Raw genomic sequence first — 12,885 nt, 5'->3', positions numbered from 1 at the left:
CGCCGCTTGGGCGCAGGGCCGTAGCAACAAAGAACGTGGCCCCCTCCGAACATATGTCCGGGTGGGGCCCCTTACAATGCAGAAACTGGAATGCGGTATTTATTTTGCCACTTTTAGGGGCCCCCTTCCTTGCGGGGCCCCCTCCGGTCAGAGGGTACGGAGGGCGCTCGCTACGCCTCTGCGTGGGCAGCAAAAAAGCTGGAGCCGGCCCTGTAGATACATTTCCAGTCTTTCAGTATGTGGATCTCCAGATACACCCCTACTGTAATTTGCAAAGATGACTGAACTTGCATTTCTTTTTTTCTTGTGGTCCCCCCTGAGTGCAGAAATCCTCCATTCTTCTCTCTTGACGATAAGGGCTGGCCATGTGCCTTGCAACTTTGAGTTCCTCTTTCACTTTATGTAGAATAGAGGACTTTAGCACTTTGATTTGGTTCATATGGAGTACTGTGTGCATTAGGCAGGAGTGAAGTCATCTAAATCCCCTGAATGAGAAGGAAGGTAAGTTGACAGTATTACACATGTGGAAGAAAACAAGGTATCTGTGGGTTAAATGAGCTCAGTCTCTTACAATGTACTTATACTGTATTTTTTAATGTTATTTTATCACAATTGTTGTTTCTAGGGCATGCGCTATTGGAAGATGAAAATAAGATCTGGCATCTAGTTCGGCCAGCAGATGAAGTTGATGAAGGCAAATCGAAAAGAGGGAGCATGAAAGAAAAAGAACGAACCAAAGCTATTACAGAAATCTACCTGACAAGGCTTCTGTCTGTGAAGGTAGGGTTTACTATTAAATTATTAGGCAGTTCTTTGAAGGAAGCTGGTTAACTTGCCTTGGGAGGTTCAGATGACTAAAATGCTGAGTTATTAGGGAGACAAAGGTGGGTGAGGTAATATCTTTTATTGGACCAACTTCTGTTGGTGAGAGAGACAAGCTTCTGAGTTTACACAGAGCTCTTCTTCAGCTATTTTAGCTGTTGGAAAGGACATTATGTGTTGCAGGAGAAATCTGCCTTTGTCATGGCCCGTCATCATGAGTCCTTAGCATTCTGGGCCAAGGCCTTCAATGATTATGATCAGAACACAAAGTATTAGTGTAAAGTGGAGAGAGAAATCTAGAATAACACAACATTTGTACTGCAGGCTCAATTTTAATGTCATTTTCCTTTTTTTTATACACTTTCAGGGTACACTTCAGCAATTTGTAGATAACTTTTTTCACAGTGTACTCAACTCAAACCATGTCGTGCCACCAGCTGTGAAATACTTCTTTGACTTTCTTGATGAGCAAGCAGAAAAACATGAGCTCAAGGATGAAGATACCATTCACATTTGGAAAACAAATAGGTAGGATTCAAACATAATAGTAATTAGACTGAAGAGAAACAATACTGTAATCACGAACAATGCTGGTACTCTAAATACAGATCTAAGTGGAAAGGAAATAAATTTGTAATTCTGAGAATGGATTTAATTGAAACAATTTACATTGATCAAAGAGGTTACCCATCAGGCTAGAAAAAGCAAAAATAGAGCCAAAGCTACTTAAGTGTAACTGTCTGCAAACCTTCTATTTTCTTATCTTTTATCTGTCATCTTTCCCTAGTGCACCCAGAGCTGGGGATTTCCTGTAATGCTCCCAGTTACCAGCAGTGAGAGGCAAAGGGACCTGTGCTAAACTATTAAAATTCAAACCCATACCAGATGATTAAAGGGCATAAAAGTAACACATATGCTCTCTAATTACACTTGTTTTCTCACACCATCTTGAGGAGTTCTGGGAAGTGTAATCATTCTCCTCCTCTTTCTATAAAAGTAAGGCACGTACATGCTTTTGTTTTTAAGCAGGGAAACCAGACAATAAGTAGTTCTTCATATAAGAGTTTGAATGCATAAATGAGCTAAAATGTACTCAGAAGATCAAATGCAAAGTACACATTTTAGTTTTCTGGACTCTGGTTCCTGTATTATGTTCATTGTGTAAGAGGGTGTGTTTATCTCTTTGCTTGCTTTGCAGTTTGCCACTTAGATTCTGGGTAAACATATTGAAAAATCCCCATTTTATCTTTGATGTTCACGTTCATGAAGTAGTGGATGCTTCCTTGTCAGTCATTGCACAGACTTTCATGGATGCCTGCACAAGAACAGAGCACAAATTAAGCAGAGTAAGTGATTTACATTCCACACCATGGCTATGTTCATGCTTGACAGACAATATGCGTACTCCCAGAAGATTCTGGATAGATCTTTATTTTCTTTTTAACCCCTTAAATTTATCACTCAGTTAGTATCTGGCCATTTAATAGGTTTGGTGAAAGTTTGTAGCTAACCTTACCCTATGACATTTACAGTGTGAATAAGATCACAGTGGTGTTCCCCAAAGTTTTTAGAGAAATCTAATTTAGGAACAAGTTTTTTCAAGTCTTCCATAATTCAAAAAGATTTTGTGTCAATTGTATAGAGATATTTTTTAAACTCAGTAATAATGTCTTATGAAAAATGTAATTCTCTTCATGACGTAAATATTCCCATCCATAGGCTGAGGGAAGATGGTTTAAGTAGGAGTAATATCCAAAAGAAGTTAAAAAGTGCATGAACATATACTAATAAGTGAATAAATGGATGAGCCTTGTATAAGGAATATTCTGTTGTATTCTGATAAGGCTGCGAGTTTGTCATGGAGGTCATGGAAGTGATGTATTGCTTGACCTCCATGATTTCTGCAACAGCTGCTGTGCCTGGCTCAGGGGCAGCTTAGGCAGCCCCTGCGCCAGGTGTCCTGGCCGCTGCTGGGGCAGTCTTGGGCCCCCCCATGCCCTCCCCCAGCAGCAGGGGGTTGGGACACGGGACGGGGTGAGGCGAACTCTGGGCGGCGCTTATCTGGGGGGCTCCCCGGAAGTGGCAACATCCCCCTCGCTCAGCTGCTAGGTGGAGGCATGGCCAGGCAGCTCTGCATGCTGCCTCCACCCAGAGCACTGGCTTTACATTGGGAGCTGTGGGGGCGGTGCCTGCAGGCAGAGGCAGCACGCTGAGCTGCCTGGCCATGCTTCTGCCTAGCAGCTGAGCGAGGGGGATGTCGCCGCTTCCGGGGAGCCTCCCAGATAAGCGACGCCCAGAGCTCGCCTCGCCCCGTCCTGTTCCCCAACCCCTGCTCCCTCCCACACCCAAACTCTGCTGCTGCTGCTGGCGGGGTGCGGGGGAGGCATGGAGCCAGGTAGGGAGCACTAGCGGGGATCTTGGGCTGAGGTTCTCCGCCCGCACACCTCCAGCACCAGCAGGGATCCCAGGCCATGCACCGCTGCCCTCCTCTCCCCCCCTCCCCAAGCAGCCAGGCCACCCTTCCCCAGCACCCGCGGGGCCCCCGGGCAGCTCCCCACCCCCCAAGTTTTATTCACTAGTATTTTTAATAAGTCACGGACAGGTTTACTGCCCGTGACCTGTCCGTGACTTTTACTAAAAATGATTAAATGATTAAAACATAGCCTTAATTATGTACATTAACACTAAACTGGAGGATAGAGTCTTCCTAGATAATCAAAATGTGCCTGTTATATATTTTCCAGGATTCTCCAAGTAACAAATTACTTTATGCAAAAGAGATCTCTAACTATAAGAAAATGGTGGAAGAGTAAGTATATAGAGAAGTTTTTTGTGTTTATTCTTGGTCACTTGGTTTAAGCTTCTGTGTACAAGCATAGCAGCAGTATTACCCATGAAAATATTAACGTTGGAGGGAAAAGGCCTAAATTTCAAACACTGAAAATAGATAAATAAAATACACTTGAAAAAGTTAGAATCATGGTATTTATCCCCTTAGCTATGTTTTAAATGTTGAAATGAAACATGATTGTGATCTTACGTATGTGTTTATAAGTTATTGGCAGCACTTAATTTTAAATTACCTGAAAAAGAGACAGCCAAAATGTGTAATTTCCCCGGGGCTCCCATTTTGCCTACACAATCTGTCTGATTGTTCAGATTTCCACAACGGGCTAGGGTTAAACCCTAAAATCATTTTCAACAAAAATATATCTTCCTCCCTTTTATTTTCTGATCTTAGGTAATAAGTTTACTTACTTTCAAAAAGGTGAGATCTCTATGAATAAAAATAGCATTAAGAGTCGCATTTGCCATGCTAAAGAGTTTAAGCCTAGGTCTTCAAAAGTTTCAAGGCATAAGATAACTACCAGATGCCAGAAATTTCTTCCTATGGCAGGGCATTGCACAGTATGGGACCACGTGTTTTGTGATGTGCACCATCCTCTAATATGTTAGGCACAAATGACTAGGGGGAGACAGAATAGCTAAATGGACCATTGGTCTGTTGTGGTAGAACTACTACTATATTATTATTTGGAAAGCTGTTTAAAATAATCGCAAAATCAAAATATAGTATAACCATTAAACTGCTAATGCAGTTCATGTTAAGTGAAAGCCGGGGAGCAATCAGAATCTTCCTAAGGAGGGGACCCAGAGCTCTCCCTCCTCTGCCCTTCACCCAAGCTCTCTCCCTTGCTCCCAGCCCCCACAGCTGCTATACCCAGACCCTCACTTTCCCTGCACCTAGGTGTACACACACTCCCCTCCTTCTGCCCCACATCCAGCCTCATGCTCTTCCCTCCACATTGTCTCTGCCCCAAATCTAACCCTGAGCTCTTACCTAGAGAGGCAGTCAGGCTGAAGAGCACCATCCCCACCAGGATGAGAGAGGTCTGGGAGCCCCACACCCCATCTTCTTCTGTGTCTTCACTTCCCCAGCAAACACCAAAATCTGGATCCAATCCCCTTACCCTCCTGGGGACTGGGGGTTCCCAATGCCCCCTGCTCCACTTCTCACCAGGGGCTGGGGGTGCCTGGTGACCATGGGCACTGGAAGGACTGTGAAGGTGTGGGGGCCAAGCAAGTGCCCGGGGTTATAGCACTTCATCATGATGGAGGAGCAACAGGGCAAATTTCCAGCTCCAGTGTGGGCCTGGGTCCCCTGCCTCCCTCTACTTCCCCATTGTGCCCAATTGAAAGTTTGTTAATTCATTGCAGTTACTACAAAGGTATTCGTCAGATGGTGCAAGTGAGCGACCAGGACATGAATACTCATTTAGCAGAGATTTCCAGGGTAAGTGTGAAACAAGCATTCTCATCCTGAAAATACTAGTTTTCATTGTCATCTCTGCATGGGTTCACAGTGTCCACTAACATCTGATGAATAATGCCACACCTCTCTGAAACACTCTTGGTTAGACATAATATATTGTGCTTCATGTGGCTTTTGAAATGTTGATTTATAAGAATATGATAAGACTATCAAGAGTGGTAACTGTCTCAAACACATTTTAACTGACCCAGAGGAGTGTTTGGTTTTTCATACTTATTGTGGGAAAATGTCAGCGCTGTTGAATAGTTTTTCATTCTGCACTTCCTACGGATTGGTTTTGTTTATAGTGTTGGAGAGATTGATGGCTAACACAGTGATTGTGAGTTCACGGTGCAATGCCACAGCAAAATTGAAAGATCCCAGAAATGAACTGGCATGTGTATGTGTAGGGATTTCTTGCAAGGCAAGAGAGGCTTATGTTACTAATTTTTGTTACATTGATGTGGAGTAATCTGTTGCTAAGGTTAAGATTTTGTCGTGGTTAATGTTAGTAAAAGTCACGGACAGGTCATGGGCAATGAACAAAATTCACGGGAGTCCTGACCTGTCTGTGATTTTTACTAAAAACAATAAGGGCAGGTCTTCACTACTGGGGGGGGTCGATTTAAGATACGCAAATTCAGCTACGCAAATAGCGTAGCTGAATTCGACGTATCAGAGCCGACTTACCCCGCTGTAAGGACGGCGGCAAAATCGACCTCCGCGGCTCCCCGTTGACGGCGCTTACTCCTACCTCCCCTGGTGGAGTAAGCACGTCGATTCGGGGATCGATTGTTGCGTCCTGACGAGACGCGATAATTCGATCCCCAAGAGATCGATTTCTACCCGCCGATTCAGGCGGGTAGTGTAGACCTAGCCTAAGGGGGTGGTGAAGGAGGGGGAGGGGGAGAATGACACCTGGATCCCCATGAAGGAGACTCTCAGCCCCAGCCCTATTGCCAGAGGGGGGCACAGCCCGGCTCCAGACCCTGCTAAAGCCACAGGGCAGGGACACACAGTAGTGGCTCTGGCTCCAGCCGAAGCTGCAGGGGATCGACACGGGGATGGGCACACTGCTCCGGCCCTGGCCAAAGACGCAGGGGGCGCACAGCCCCAACTCTGGCCCTGGCCAAAGCGGAGGGTGGTGCACAAATTATTTAGATTGGCCCAAAACAAAATTTTTGCAGAATTTTTGTTCTGTGGGGAATTTTGAATTTTTTGTTTTGTTTTGTTCCAAATTGGAATGACAGCAAAATTCAAAAGGTTTTGACTAGACCTAGAAATAATTTATAAGGAACACTAGTATAAAATCAAGAAAGAACTGGTATGGTTCTCCACTTTTCTGTACCTTGGGTAGTCATTTACACTGGTAGCAGCATTCCTCTGCATTTCCTTTGCACAGGTGTATCTGACTATAGTGGGGTACAATGACAATGGAGAATCAAGCCCAATGTGTTTAGGTGACAGAGTTTCTTTACGTTATGACCTGTCCTTGAGAGGAGTTAAAGGTTTTATATTTTTAAGAAAAGACATAGTGTAAAATTCTCCCTATATGATGAATAAGGCTACGAGTCTGTCACAGAGATCACGGATTCCATGACTTTAGGTGACCTCTGTGACTTCAGCCCTGGCCAGCGGGGCTCTGGGCTTCCTTGATTTATTGTTTATTGCCCACAGTCTGTCCCTGACTTTAATAAAAAATACCCGTGACAAAATCTTAGCCTTAAATGATGATTTAGAAGCCCTCCTACCATCTTTATAATTTGAATGATTCTTTTAAATGCACATGTGCTCCAAGCCTTGATGGCTTTCACCTTTGCTATAGCTTTGTGTGAATTGTTTCAAATGGTTAAAAAGCTTGAAAGAAAAGGATTTCATATGCATGTGGCACTGACAGAACCAATCTGAAGTACCTTGAACACTATGCAGATTTTAACTGTGTTTCACCAATGCGTGCCCATATGGTTAGCAGATGTGTCTGATCCTAAATCTGTTTGACTAATACTGTAACTCAAAATGCTTTTCCACCTCCTTTATTTGGGAGAGTTGCGTGCTGGCTGGAAAGGCTGCAACAGGAAAATCTTGACATGTGAATGCTGAAAATCATCAAACAAGATTTCTAATCCTCCCTCCCTCTTCCAACCCCATCCAGTCACCTATCTAATGTTTTAAGATCCAAAGCTTGAGTCTGCAAAAAGAATTATACTGTACCTGGTATTTATGTATGTGTTTGGTTATGATTGTTAAATGGCCAAGACTGTATTTTGACATTTTTTTCTTTTAAATTACTAGGCGCACACAGATTCCTTAAATACACTTGTGGCTCTACACCAGCTCTACCAGTATACTAACAAATACTACGATGAGGTAAGTTCCTTATTTGAATAATATAAATGTTTAATATGCTAGGAGAGACTAGTCGTAATGGCTACAAATCAGTGTAAGCCAAATAATTGATTTGAGAATCCTCAAGGTGTGTCTACCCTGCAGCTAGATAGATAGATGATCTGTGCCAGCAGTGTAGACATTCAGGCTTGGACTGCAGCCTGAACTCTGGGGGCCTAGAGCCCGGGCGCCAGCCCAAGCCCGAATGTCTACACTGCAATTAGACAGCCTCTTGGCAGACAAGCTGATTCAGGCTTAGGCTAAGTGCAGTTTTTTAATTGCAGTGCAGACATACTCTGAGATAATCAGGTAAGGGCAGTGCTAAACAATGAACCCACAACTTCTCTTTACAGTTGCACTCATGACATGGCCGTTTCAGTGGTCAAAAGTGCATTGTTGTAAATGAATTTTTTGATTATCAAATACTTTTTTTTCCCAATGATGTATTTTTAACTAACAGTATCATTTTCCCTTCAGTGCTCTTCCCATCCTACTTGCAACCTAACAATGCCAACAGGAAAAGAGCAATTGTAGAAGATACACTGAGTGTCAAACCCCAGTACTTTATATTAGGAATGGTCCATTAAACTTGTTTTGCCTGTAAAGATGGAAGAGTGCCTTTTTTATTAGTTAAATTCTACTTGCAACTTACATGCATGCTACAATCTCTGTTTTGTCATCGCAAACAAAGGGCCTGACCAAGGTAAACTTGGGTAGAATAGTTCTTGACTATGGGCTGATTCAAAAGCATGCTCTTGGATTCTATCCAACATTTGTCTTGGATCCTAGAAGCCTTACTGAGGAGAAAAAAACACACTAGGATGTAGATGGCCCACGGGTCTCTAAGTTTTACTCTGCGAACAAAAAAGGAGAAAGAAACTTCCATTCAAGGGTTTCCATGGGGATGAATGTCTCCTAGAAAGTCTTGGAATTAAATCAAAGCCAATAAGAACAGATGCTGAATCTGAAAGGAACTTGGCACATGTGATTTCTCGAGTCCATTTGCCCCACACCAAAGTGTAGTTTGGGGTTTTACTAACGCTTCGCATTAAAGGCAACAGGCCTCATCCTCAGCTGCACTGTGGCTGCTTTACACAGCACCACCAGCCTAAAGCAACTTTAAAGTTGGCATAGCCAAACATGGGAGGGTTAATTCAGTATACAGGGATCCCCCAGTGGTATAGAACCAACTTAGCAGTTCCTGTGCCAGCCCCAGGGGTGTGACTGGTGTATGTAGAATGGTCAAGGACAAGATGGCCCAGCTCATGGCAATGCCCCGTCACTGGTAACCATTGTAATTTAGATCAGCCTTTGATGTTACACCAATTGACTGGCCTGGTATACAGAAAGCCCAGCATTAAGAAGTATAAAAGAAGCTTAAAGCAACATTTTTCTTGCCCCCGTATCTCCACTCCTAAATTGCAGTCTCCACTCTTGCATGGGCTGCAGCTGAAGATTAGTCCCTCAATTGAAGGCCAGCAAAAATGCTACACATGTTAAACATTTTTGCTGTAGAACAGCAGATCTGAGAATTTCCTTTTGGGTAGAACTGCACAGAAGTAGCACTTGTATAGTATCATGGGTATTCTACCAGAGAGCCATGCTGACAACCTGCCCACAGCACATTTGCATTAAACAAAGCAAATTTAATTTCTGTGAAAAATTTAAATTGCATAAATTGCAGTATTTTGTAGCTGCCCTCATCCTCTACGCTGAAACTACCATTCCCAGTATGCAGTGCACTGTGTTGATCTGTGTGGTGTGTGACATTGACTAAGTGGGTACATTTTAATTGTCCATAAGTATATGAAGAGTGCTTTTTTTATTAGTTAAAAAATTCACCAAGGAGATTTAGCCAGGGCAAAGGAGCTAAAACTAGATGGAAAGAGATTAATTTAAAGGAAAGATGTCCACTTAAATTTGGCTGAATTTAAATTTTGTAATAAGTGTTTATAAAATCTAAGTCTCAGAAATGTTTCCACATTAAAACAAAATGTTTAAGATGTTTAAAAAACAATTGGTTTTTAGACAAGTCTCCTGCAGTGTTTGGAACCTAAACATTGCAAGGAACACTAAGCCCCTGAAAGAGAAACGATTAACAAGAGTGATACTGACTTCAATGATTTTTCATTATCTAAGTTGAAAGAAGGACAAAATGTAAATAAAAAGCTTAAATAGTGACAAGGACACTGGATTTTTAAAGTTCTTGCACTTCTAATAAATTGGCATTTAAACATAAGTAAAGTCCTTTTTGTTTTTGTTTGTTTACAACTTATAACTTGTGTTCAGAAGGTAATTTTTTGAAAAGAAACATTTTTACTATATGTCATTACCCCTCCTAAACTATTAGATTGCGAGGTAGTTTCCAAAGGAATGTGGTGGAAATGGCATTGTCTGGGACATTTTACATTTGACATTAAAAGCCCCAGGAAATGTATTTTGGGAACAGCCCTTTCACAGCAAGTGGAATTAGATTAAATGACCTATTTGCCTCTTCCATCTCAAGCTTTTATAATTAGTCTCTTTGGATTGTTCTTAGGCATGTATTCTGCATATCCTAGGCCATGTCGTAGAATACCACGTTGTAGGATACCACTCTTTGGCCATCTCCATGCTATTTAGACTATAAGACATTGAACAAGATTCTCAGCTGTATCCAGAAAAAGCCATAAAAGAGCTACCTACAACTCCCTGACTTTGTGACCAGTTCTTTAGTGGTTCTTTTTTTAATTCTGAACAGCCTTGGAGTTTCTCTAATCTATGCTGGCTGGCTGCGGCCACCGTGAGCCATCCTGCAGTCAGTAATAGCTGGAGTACAGTGCACAACTCTCAGGGGTGGAGATTGATTAATATTTGTAAAGGACTTTGCAAGCCTAGGATGAAAGGTGCAACAGAAGTAAAAGTTGTTGTTGGAATAAATAATCATTATTAAACAAATGCTCCATTGTTTATAGGTAGTATATTAAAAATCTACAATTTTACTTTCTAAAGTCACTCCGATACCACAGTAATGGGAGATATTATAAAAACCTATATAGATAAAGGGCTGGAGACAGAATCTTCACTGGAAGAATGGAGCAGAGGGGCACAATGAAGGAAAATCATTTAGTACATGGATACACTCTGAAAACCAAAGTAGTGTTAAATACTTGATGTAGCAACCTAGATACCGACTGACTCGTTCTGAGCATTCTGTTTCTGTTTCTTCCAGATCATAAATGCACTTGAAGAGGACCCAGCTGCGCAAAAAATGCAGCTTGCCTTCCGTTTACAGCAGATAGCAGCTGCATTAGAGAATAAAGTGACTGACCTTTGATTAAAAAGCCACAATAAAGAAATCTGATCTGAAGATGTTTAAATTCATTCTTCCTGTTAAGGAAATAGTGTTCTATTTTTTAATGTATAATTACAACTTTAAATGAAAGATTTCATGTTTTTGATAGCAGAGCTGTAATGTAAAGAATTTTTACTGTAAATTATGCTTCTAATTAAAATCTGTGTTGTGTGTAAATGAATCATCTGTGGGGAAAAGCATCCTTGGGGGGAGAATTATAGTTCATTTAATCAAATAGTACAATCTGAAACATCAGCATTTTAGAATCATTATGCAAGTAAATTCAATACTATAGCATCCTTTATATTTTAAGCAATATTTGTACTTGGAAAAATGGTAGCATATTTGAAGAAACAGATGCAATATCCCCTCTTATGTTGATAACTGGAAATGAATTTCCGAATAGCTCTGGAAATCACAGGCTATATTATGCTCACGATGAACATAGTAAATGACATGTCTGCTATGATTTTTCTTTAAGATCTTGGGATGGGCTTTGGTACCATACACTATTTCTCAGCAAATTAGCTGCTCCTGGCCATGGTAATGCGTGGTATCATACCCACCACACTTCATTGTGATGGGAGTAATACAGTTCTGTCACCCCTGTGGAAAGGTTCTGATGATAACTTCCAATTTGATTCAGAAATCACTGCAAAGGAAATTATCCCTTAAAACTTTACAACCTTTTATTTTTATTGTGAGTTTTACAATATATGCTAATGTGCCTTACTTGTATTAATTCTGTGAATCTGAGGAACGGTTTTGTAAAGAGAAGCAGATCAGAAAAAATATTTATGTGCTATTGAATGACTTTTTTTGTGAAAAACATGACCAGCAGAATGCCTGTAATTAGTTGCTTGCCAAGAGTGTGCTGTTTAACATGATTGTTATGTATAATATCTTGTATCAGAATGGTTCTGGTTCTTTTTATTTGAATCTTGGAACTGTCTAGAAAAACTACCACTTGTTTTTTTATTGTACTTGTGATGTAAAATACTAGTAATGATACTAGAAAAATCTTATATCCATATAGCTAAATACCACTCAATCAAGCCTTGGAATGCTGCATTTGATCGAATATACATCATAACCAATAGCAGTGAAAATTAAAATTACTTGTCAAAAGGTGTATTTACAATGTAAGTTCTATACAATTTGAAAAGCTAGGTACGTTTTCTTCAATTGCTGTATTGCACATCCGAGAACTTTGTTTCATTCTTTTCTCACAGTTTTTTGGCAGTTCAAGTAGCATTTTACTGTAGTTCTGCCATGTGCACTAATTCCCTTTCATTATTGCTTTTTTGCCTGCTGAGCACTTGAACTCTGCTGATTCTTGGCAAGATGCTGCAGTTTCTGCTGCCATCTCTCTCTTCCCCGTTTTCTGTCCTACAGTGAGTTTAACTTTTGTTGATTTTTATCCTTTTTGAAAATATCCTCAAACTTGTGAATTGAATGGCCTTCCCCTAATTTTCTAAAAGTCAAAGGTCTCATCACAGGGTCACTTTCCCATCCCAATCCAGTTCTTTAAAAAAATAAAAATAGACTTTTTTGCATCCATTTATAGACATTACTCAGCTTGGCTGGGACATAAGTTATTTTCCATTTTTTTAGGACTGAGGTACATAAGAATGCTGCATCAAAAACTCTGTGCCTACTCCCTGATCAACAAAGGCATCCATCATATTGTCATTGCTAATGTTTCTTTTGTCATTATTTGTAAATCCTGTTAATTGTAAATCAAATACAATGTGGTTTTTTCCATTAAGTGTCACAGGATCTTTACTGAATCAACGTTGGAATTTGGGGGAAGAAGGGAGGGAATTTAAAGTAATGTAGATGCTTCCTCTAAAGGGTGATATTACAGCAGCATCTCTTGTGGTTGGTAATGAAGGGTACAATGTATTCTGCAGTTGGTGGTCATTTGCTCAGAAAATGAGCACACCCTTGAAAAAAGAGGATGCAGTGCAATATCCCATAGTGAAATCCCACAAGATGTACACATTTTTAGAGATTTGAAAGTAAACTTGAA

The 12,885-nt window shown here is 41.0% G+C and overlaps 1 protein-coding gene across 1 annotated transcript in view; it reads left to right on the top strand.

Moving 5' to 3' along the window:
* PLXNB2 (plexin B2) overlaps positions 1–12,617 on the top strand; it is a 157,624-nt gene extending 145,007 nt beyond the window's left edge. The window contains exons 30-36 of the mRNA XM_029910814.1: positions 626–780; positions 1,190–1,350; positions 2,021–2,168; positions 3,567–3,631; positions 5,041–5,116; positions 7,427–7,501; positions 10,731–12,617. Of these exons, the coding sequence (XP_029766674.1) occupies positions 626–780; positions 1,190–1,350; positions 2,021–2,168; positions 3,567–3,631; positions 5,041–5,116; positions 7,427–7,501; positions 10,731–10,835 (785 nt within the window). The 3' untranslated portion in view covers positions 10,836–12,617. The remainder of the gene's footprint in view (positions 1–625; positions 781–1,189; positions 1,351–2,020; positions 2,169–3,566; positions 3,632–5,040; positions 5,117–7,426; positions 7,502–10,730) is intronic.
* The last annotated feature ends 268 nt before the right edge of the window (positions 12,618–12,885 follow it).

Source organism: Terrapene carolina, unplaced genomic scaffold (assembly GCF_002925995.2).
Source record: "Terrapene carolina triunguis isolate 2854851 unplaced genomic scaffold, T_m_triunguis-2.0 Scaffold68, whole genome shotgun sequence".
Lineage (NCBI taxonomy): Eukaryota > Metazoa > Chordata > Testudines > Emydidae > Terrapene > Terrapene triunguis.
This window is presented reverse-complemented; position numbering and strand designations above follow the sequence as displayed.